Source organism: Rhinopithecus bieti, unplaced genomic scaffold (genome assembly GCF_001698545.2).
Source record: "Rhinopithecus bieti isolate Rb0 unplaced genomic scaffold, ASM169854v2 scaffold_81659, whole genome shotgun sequence".
Taxonomy (NCBI): Eukaryota; Metazoa; Chordata; class Mammalia; order Primates; family Cercopithecidae; genus Rhinopithecus; species Rhinopithecus bieti.
This window is the reverse complement of record NW_016837762.1, coordinates 2417053-2425890: the sequence shown is the minus strand read 5'-3', so window position 1 is coordinate 2425890 and position 8838 is coordinate 2417053. Positions and strand designations below refer to the sequence as shown.

Sequence of the window (8838 nt, the reverse complement as noted above, 5' to 3'; positions counted from 1 at the left end):
CTTCCTTCCTTCCTTCCTTACTTCCTTCCTTCCTTCTTTCCTTTCTTTTATTTATTTCTTTCTTTCTGTCTGTTTTTTTTTTTTTTTTTGACAGAGTCTCACTCTGTTGCCCAGGCTGGAGAGCAGTGGCGTGATCTTGGCTTACTGCAACCTCCACCTCACAGGTTCAAGCAATTCTTCTGCCTCAGCCTCCCAAGTAGCTGGGACTACAGGAGCCTGTTGCCACGCCTGGCTAATTTTTGTAATTTTAGTAGACACAGGGTTTCACCATATTGGGCAGGCTGGTCTCGAACTCCTGACCTAGTGATCTGTCTGCCTCGGCTTCCCAAAGTGCTGGGATTACAGACGTGAGCCACCGTGCCCGGCCTGTAGTATTTTTTTCAAAATTGAGGTAAAATTCACATAACAAAATTATTTTACAGTGTACAATTCAGTGTTATTTAGTACATCCACAATATTGTACAACTATAACCATTTATTTATTTATTTTTTTGAGAAGGAGTCTTGCTCTTGTCGCCCAGGCTGGAGTGCAGTGGCACGATCTCGGCTCACTGCAGCCTTCACCTCCCTCCCGGGTTCAAGAGATTCTCCTGCCTCAGCCTCCCGAGTAGCTGGGATTACAGGCGCCTGCCACCACGCCTGGGTAATTTTTATATTTTTAGTAGAGATGGGGTTTCGCCATGTTGGCCAGGTTGGTCTCAAACTCCTGACCTCGTGATCCACCCGCCTCAGCTCCCAAAGTGCTGGGATTATAGGCATGAGCCATTACGCCTGGCACAACTATAACCATTATCCAGTTTTTGAATATAGTAATTTATAGATTCAGGAAATGTGAATCCTCCAACTTTTTCCTCCTTTTCAAGATTATTTTGCCTTTTCTGGATTCTTTGCATCTCCATTGGGATTTTAGGATTCGCTGTCCATTTCTGCAGAAAAGGCTGTTGGAATTTTGTTAGGGAATGTACTTAATCAATTTGTGGAGTATTGCCAACTTAAAATGTCTTCTTTTCATAACCTGTTTTTTTTTTCATTTATTCAGGTCTTCCTTAATTTCTTTTAACAGTGTTTATAGTTTTCGATACGTAAGTCTTGCATTTCTTTGGTTAAATTTGTTCCCAAGTATTTTATTCTTTTTGATGCTATTATAAGTGATGTTGTCTTCTTAATTTCATTTTTGGATTGTTCATTGCTAGTACATAGAAATACAACTGATTTTGGTTTTGATATTGTATCCTGCAACTTCATTGAACCATTTATTAGTTCTTTTTTGTTTTTTGTTTTCGAGACAGACTCTTACTCTGTTGCCCAGGCTGGAGTGCAGTGGTGCAATCCCAGCTCACTGCAACCTCTGCCTCCTGGGTTCAAGCAGTTCTCCTGTGCACACCACCATGCCTGGCTAATTTTTGTATTTTTAGTAGAGACGGAGTTTCACCATGTTGGTCAGGCTGATCTCGATCTCCTGACCCCCTGATCTGTCCGCCTCAGCCTCCCAAAGTGTTGGGATTACAGGCATGAGCCACCGTGCTGGGTCATTTATTAGTTCTAATAGTTTGTGTCTATATTCTTTTTTTTTTTTTTGAGACGGAGTCTCGCTCTGTCGCCCAGGCTGGAGTGCAGTGGCTGGATCTCAGCTCACTGCAAGCTCCGCCTCCCGGGTCCACGCCATTCTCCTGCCTCAGCCTCCCGAGTAGCTGGGACTACAGGCGCCGCCATCTCGCCCGGCTAATTTTTTGTATTTTTTTTTTAAGTGGAGACGGGGTTTCACTGTGTTAGCCAGGATGGTCTCGACCTCCTGACCTTGTGATCCGCCCGCCTCGGCCTCCCAAAGTGCTGGGACTACAGGCTTGAGCCACCGCGCCCGGCCTGTGTCTATATTCTTTAGGGTTTTCCTACATAAACCATCATATCATCTGTAAATGGAGATAGTTTTATCTCTTCCTTTCCAATCTGGATACCTTTTATTTCATTATCTTGCCCAGTTGTTCTGGCGAGTTACTTCAGTACAATGTTAAATAGATTGGCAAAAGCAGACATCTTTGTCTTGTTTCTCATTTTAGGGTAAAATCTTAGGGAAAAGTCTTTCATCATTGACAGTGCTGTTAGCTTGGTTTTTCAAGCTATTCCTAATAGGGGAAGTTCTCTTCTATTCCTAATTTGTTGATTGTTTTTGTTTTTTGTGTGTGTGGTTTTTGTTTGTTTGTTTTGTTTTTTGTTTTTTGAGACAGAGTCTTGCTCTGTTGCCCAGGCTGGAGTGCAGTGGCGCGATCTTGGCTCACTGCAGCCTCTGCCTCCCGGGTTCCAGTGATTCTCCTCCCAAAGTGTTGGGATTCAGGCACACGCCACTGTGCCCGGCTAATTTTTGTATATATATATATATTTTTGAGATGGAGTCTTGCTCTGTCACCCAGGCTGGAGTGCAGTGGCGGGATCTCTGCTCTTTGCAAGCTCTGCCTCCCAGGTTCACACCATTCTCCTGCCTCAGCCTCCCAAGTAGCTGGGACTACAGGTGCCCACCAGCACGCCTGGCTAATTTTTTGTATTATTAGTAGAGACAGGGTTTCATCCTGTTAGCCAGGATGGTCTCGATCTCCTGACCTTGTGATCCGCCCCCCTCGGCCTCCCAAAGTGCTGGGATTACAGGCGTGAACCACCGCGCCTGGCCTCATTTTTGTATATTTAGTAGAGACAGGGTTTCACCATGTTGGCCAGGCTAGTCTCGGACTGCTGACCTCAGGTGATCCACTCGCCTCAGCCTCCCAAAGTGCTGAGATTACAGGCGTGAGCCACTGCGCCTGACTGTTGATTGTTATTTATTTATTTATTTGAGAAGGAGTCTCGCTCCCATCGCGCAGGCTGCAATGCAGTGGACATCTCAGAAAACAAACAAACAAACAAAACCCCAGGAGGGTCTGGATGATGAGGTTTTTGGTTTAAGGACCTGAAAGAATGGCAGTGTCATTCACTGAGCCAGCAAAGACTATGGAGGGAGAATTTTCGTGGGGAGGGCGTATTGGAGCTTAGTGTTGGACATGGTAGGTTTGCTGTGATGAAGTGACATCCAAGTGGAAATACCTAATAGGCAATCATATATGTAGGATTCTGGAGTCCGGGAGAAAGTAGATTGAAGTGGTGATTTGGGAGTTATCAGTGTATGAAATGGTAGGATCTTTTATGTTCATTGCGGGAGTGGCCCTGTGGCGCTGAGCAGCTGCTTGGTGTGAGGCATGACGCACATGCGCTTGGGTAGCTGAAGGGTGAGGGTGCCGTTTACTCACAGAGACAGGGAACACAGGAGAAGGTGCAGTTCTTGGGGGGATGGTGGTGGGACTAGTGTTGGACGTGTTGCATTTGCAGTGTCTATGGAGTGTGCAGGATGCTTGCTGTATACTTGGCTGCACAGCGGTGAAGCTCAGGGAGAAGTCTGAGCTGGAGACTCAGCGTGTGGTTGGCAACCAAAGCCACGGGAGTGACTGCGATAGGCCGGGGAAGCGTGAGTCTCTCGACTGCCGGGAACAGAGATGACACATCTTCTTACATTCGTTTTTTATTTCCCTTAAGCGTCTGTCGTCATCACACAAAACGCCCTACGTCGATGCTGCCAAATACTTTTTATTCCTCACAGCTCCTCCCGTCTTTCCGAGACTGCGGACAGAGAGAGCTCAACGCCATTCCCTGCCGGGGGCAGCCCTCGCCGCCGCGACGTCACGGAAGAGGCGGGATACGGAGGCGGCCGCAGCGCGGGCTGCGGGGCTGACCCCGGGCTGCGCGGCCCCACCCCGGGCGATCCGCTTCGTTCCCGCTGGTCCCCGCAGCCGCCGTCGTAGGTCAGCTGGAGCAGGCAGCGCTCGGCCAGCAGGCTCTGGGTACGGTTGTAGACGTCCTCCAGGGTGCCGGCGGCCCGGACCAGCGCGGCCCGCGCCTCTGCCTGGGTGGTTCCAGGACACGCCAGCTCCAGCAGGCGGCGGCGACCCGGGAAGGCTAGGAAGGCGAGGCGGACGGCCTGACGGACCAGCCAGGGGTGATGCGAACCCAGGGCTGCGCGGTAGGCGTCGCTGCACTGCACTCCCGGGTCCGGGCCTCCCAGCGCGCCGGTCGCCACGCGGTGGAGGCAGAGCTGGGACCAGCGCAGCGCACGGTGCTGCAGGAGCAGCGTGCGAGAGCCCGAGCTCCGGGCCGGGTCCTGGGGGGCCGACCCCAGCTGCTCCAGCAGTCCCGCCCAGTGCTCCCATGCCGCCATGGCCGCCAGCGACGAGTAGTGCTCCGCGTCCGGGTCGTGCACCAGAGCCTCCAGAGCTGTCACCTTGGTGAAGTCCTCCCTAGTGGCGAAGGCGAAGACTGAACCGAGGGGAGGCAGGAACCTGCGGGCCAGATGCTTTGAGAGAACGGCGATGTAGCCGCCAAGGAGGCGGGGACCGGCTGGGGGGCGGGAGGCCACTCACTCGACTAGTGCCCTCCATCTCGCCAGGTACGGCGACAGCCTCACATCCCTTTCGGATTTCAGGCTGGCGTGGAACGGCCTCATCATACGGCCCAGCGTCCCCCGAGGGGCCAGACACGGAGGCTGTTTCCTCTCCGGGGCCTCCAGGGGTCCCTACTCCTGCCGGACGTGGTGGGGAGACACGACGGGAAGAGGTGGGAGCAGATTCCGCCTTGAAGAAATTGTTCCGAAGGTTTAGCTAGTGGCTCTTCTGCTGTGCGCTCAGCTTCCGACGGGAGAGGGGAGACCAGGGGGAGGGAGGACCCGCCCTTCGCCGGACCCTCAGCCTGGCTCCATATCCCCCTGTTCTGGTCCCTCCTGGAGCTCCCGCGCCCAGCCCTGCGCCAAGCGTACCTGGAAGGGCGCGTTCCCTACGGAACGCAGGCCTGTGCCCCGGGTCCGCAGCCCGAGCGGGCGCCTGGGGGCAGCAGAAGAGGAGCGGTGAGGGCTAGAGGAAGAGGCTTGAGTCCTGAGGGCCTGGACTCCGGGGTTCCTCCCGGAGCAGGTGAGGGAAGGGACAGCTCACCTAGGCTCCGAGCACTGAGATAAAGCAGCAGCAGCGCGAAGATAGTGAGAGGAACTGAGTGGCTGAACCAGTGCCGCAGGGCTGGGGGCCGCACCGCCACCCCCATGCCTGCTACTGGGACCACCGCCTCCTTATCAGCCCCTAGCCAGTAAGTGTCCCTCCACCTCCAGGAGGGGAGAGAAGCCCGTGGTGCCCTGAGGGGCAAAGGGTTAATAATTAACCTACTAAGGCCCCTTCCCCTGTGCCCTTCGCCCCAAAGGGCAGCTACCCCGGGTGCGAGGAACCGGGTGAAGGAAATTTGGGGGATTCGATAACAGTGACAGATCAGTGCCTTTCCCTTCCCTGTAGGGCCAGCTGTAGTAAGAGGCACTCTGAGTACTGGGAAGAGAGGCAGGGGCCAGAACAGCTCCCCTACTGAGCAGTGGTGTGGGCCCTAATTGACTCTGGTCTTGAGTTCTCTCCACTGTAAATTGAGGATAATAATAGGTACTTTGCAAGCCTCATGTGTGGATTAAATGATAATGTATGTGAAAACACTAAATGGAAAAGCTGACCACAATTGCCCTATAAATATCAAGTTCAAGCATCACACACCTCTGGAATCCAGGGAACACCCACTTCTCTCTTTTTTTTTTTTTTTTTTTTTTGAGACAAAGTCTCACTCTGTCACCCAGGCTGGAGAGTGCCGGCTAATTTTTGTATTTTTAGTAGAGACGGGGTTTCACCATACTGGCCAGGCTGGTGTGAAACCCCTGACCTTGTGATCCGTCCCCCTCGGCCTCCCGAAGTGCTGGGATTACAGGCCTGAGTCACCGATCCCCGCTGGGAACACCCACTTCTAAATTATCTATCTTATCCCCAGGGGACTTTGTCTTGCCCTGGATACATGACCTCTCACAATCGTGCTGGATACATGACCTCTCGCAATCGTATATACACATCAGGCTTTATCCTTTTGCATTTTTGTGGTTTACTTTTCAAAACTCCAGATTGGCTCTTCAATCATTCATTGCACCAACCTTTGTTAAGTACTTCCTCATGTACTAGGCTTCAAGAATACAAAAGTGCCTTCACACAGCTCAAGGTCCACTGGGGAGAATTTATCCTCTGTCTCCCCGCTGGAATGTGAGCTCTGATGACAGGGGCCTTGTTTTTCTTGCTTACAGCACTTGGACTATTGCTTAAGCCAAAACATATTATTGCTAAATAAATAGATATTGAATAAACAAAGGAGTGTGTATGAGGGGCAGGTAAATCAGGGGTTGTGGCCCCCTAACACATTTAGCCAGGCATTTTTAGGCTGGGCATGGTGGCTCACGCCTGTAATCCCAGCACTTTGGGAGGCCAAGGTGGGCGGATTACCTGAGGTCAGCCTGGCTAACAAGGCAACACCCTGTCTCTGCTAAAAATATACAAATTAGCCAGGCGTGGGGGCGAGCGCCTATAATCCCAGCTACTCGGGAGGTTGAGGGAAGAGAGTTGCTTGAACCCAGGAGGCAGAGGTTGCCGTGAGCAGAGGTGGCACCACTGCACTGCAGCCTGGGCAACAGAGTGAGACTTGGTCTCAAAACAAACAAACAAACAAACCAAAAACATACTTAGTCAGGGTTTCTTGCTTTTTATTTTGCAAATTAGGAGTCCACCTGGTGGTCACAGGGGGAAAGGCATTCCGGGAAAGGATATAAGGATACATACAGAAAGCAATGGAAGAAACAGCATGATCTCTTCTTAGGGTTTCTTAGTCACCTGTCCCCAAACTTCTTAGAATTATTCCTGTTGGGCCAGGCACGGTGGCTCACACCTGTAATTCCCAGCACTTTGGGAGGCCAAGGCAGGTGGATCATGAGGTCAAGAGATCGAGACCATCCTGGCCAACATGGTGAAACCCCGTCTCTACTAAAAATACAAAAATTAGTGGGGCAGCGTGGTGATGCGTGCCTGTAGTCCCAGCTACCAGGGAGGCTGAGGCAGGAGAATCGCTTGAACCCAGGAGGTGGAGGTTGCAGTGAGCCAAGATTGTGCCACTGCACTCCAGTCTGGGCAACAGAGAGACTTTGACTCAATAAAAAAAAAATAAAATAAAAAAGAATTATTCTTGTTTGTGTGTATCTTCTTCTAAGGTGGGGTGGGGTGTCCCAGATTCTCAAGGTGTTAGGGCCCTGGTCTCTCAGAAGGCCTCTCAGAGGAGGAGGAGACTTTTGAGCTGACAGGAGATTTCTCAGATTCTCCAGTTCGAGGATTCTTGTCCTATCCTCACTTTGATGTCCCCTCACATCCTGGAGGTCTCTGGGTTGCCCTTGACCCATCCTGTCCCTGGTGGGACTCCTGGGAGGTCACTTCCATCCCTGGCCCTGGTCTCCACTCTGTCTTTGCTCTCCCTGCTGGAATGTTTGCCAGCTTGCTTGGCTGTAAACCTAAGGCAACTTGCTTGCCATTTTTGAGCCAGTTCCCTCTTCTACAAAAAAGGAAGGATAATTTTCACCTCCTAAAAATTGCCGTGAGGGTTAAATAAAACACTGCAAAGCGCTAACCATAATTCGTAGCCTGTGGTAAATGTTCAATAGGTGATGGTTATTTCAATTCCCGCTCTCTCACTGCCCCTCCTCCCCTAGCTCTGGGAGCCTCTGCCTCAGGCAGCGGGAAATAGGGTTCCAGGAGTGGATTAGTTTTGGGTTTCACTTAATCTGGGAGGCCCTTCCGCAATTGGAGCCCTCACAGGTGACAAACTGATATAAATCTGCTCAGGAGGCCTGATTCACAGCTGCAGGATGGAGCCAGGCGGGGGAGCCAAACGGCTGCGGCTGCTGCTGCTTCTGCGGGCGACGCATTTCCCATGTGGACAGGCAGATGGCTGGAACGGCTACGCGGCGATCATCGAAGTGACCAACGGGGGTCCCTGGGGCGACTGGGCCTGGCCTGAGATGTGTCCTGACGGATTCTTCGCCAGCGGGTTCTCGCTCAAGGTTGGGGCTCAGGCTTAGATCCTGGAGAGGGTGGAGATGCGTGGGACCATCCAGCCAAGGATGAGAATTCCGTGACTCGCCCTTGCTCTTCTCATCATACCCAGGTGGAGCCGGGCGCGGGAACGTCCTAGGCAACACGCACGTGGTAGAGTCGCAGTCTGGAAGGTGGGGCACAGGGGTCTAGGATCCCTTGGGATGATGATATGTCCCTTACCCTCTATTACATAGTCCATCGCGGCAGGCAGGCTGGCTCCTCCAGAGCTACCGGGCAGTATAGACGCGGGGGGGGAGGGCAAGGGATGGATGGAAGACTCCCCCTCTGTCAGGGAGCACCCAGCCCACCAGGTCATACACAGCACTTGGCTTGGAAAGTCTCAAGGGCTTGGTGAATGGGGGCGCCCGCAGAGGCAACGCATCTCCCTTTCCCTTGCAGCTGGGGCGAGTGGAGTGAGCCGCTGTGGTGTCGCGGCGGCGCCTACCTAGTGGCTTTCTCGCTTCGCGTGGAGGCACCCACGACTCTCGGTGACAACACAGCAGCGAACAACGTGCGCTTCCGCTGTTCACACGGCGAGGAACTGCAGGGGCCTGGGCTGAGCTGGGGAGACTTTGGAGACTGGAGTGACCCTTGCCCCAAGGGCGTGTGCGGCCTGCAGACCAACATCCAGGGACCTAGAGGCTTCAGCGATGACACTGCGCTGAACGACGTGGCTTATTCTGCTGCCTCAATTGAACGGGCCCGGCGCCGCCGCCGCTCTCTCCCGGGCCAGGAGGCTAGTCTCACTTCCTGCTATTAAAGCTTCTCCGAATTGACTTTGGTTTCGCTTGTTTTTATTTTATTTTATTTTATTTTATTTTATTTTATTTTATTTTAT

General features: G+C 52.4%; 2 protein-coding genes across 2 annotated transcripts; one reads left to right on the top strand and one right to left on the bottom strand.

Moving 5' to 3' along the window:
• Positions 1 to 3546: 3546 nt before the first annotated feature.
• GLTPD2 (glycolipid transfer protein domain containing 2) lies at positions 3547 to 5613 on the bottom strand. The gene is given in 4 exon segments (XM_017865949.1): positions 3547 to 4358; positions 4440 to 4611; positions 4836 to 4895; positions 5004 to 5613. Coding segments are annotated over 4 exon segments (1080 nt in total). The 5' UTR covers positions 5110 to 5613; the 3' UTR covers positions 3547 to 3616.
• Positions 5614 to 7048: 1435 nt separating this feature from the next.
• On the top strand, positions 7049 to 8767 carry VMO1 (vitelline membrane outer layer 1 homolog). Its single transcript, XM_017865950.1, is given in 4 exon segments — positions 7049 to 8006; positions 8071 to 8131; positions 8400 to 8671; positions 8674 to 8767. Coding segments are annotated over 4 exon segments (591 nt in total). The 5' UTR covers positions 7049 to 7771; the 3' UTR covers positions 8697 to 8767.
• Positions 8768 to 8838: the final 71 nt, after the last annotated feature.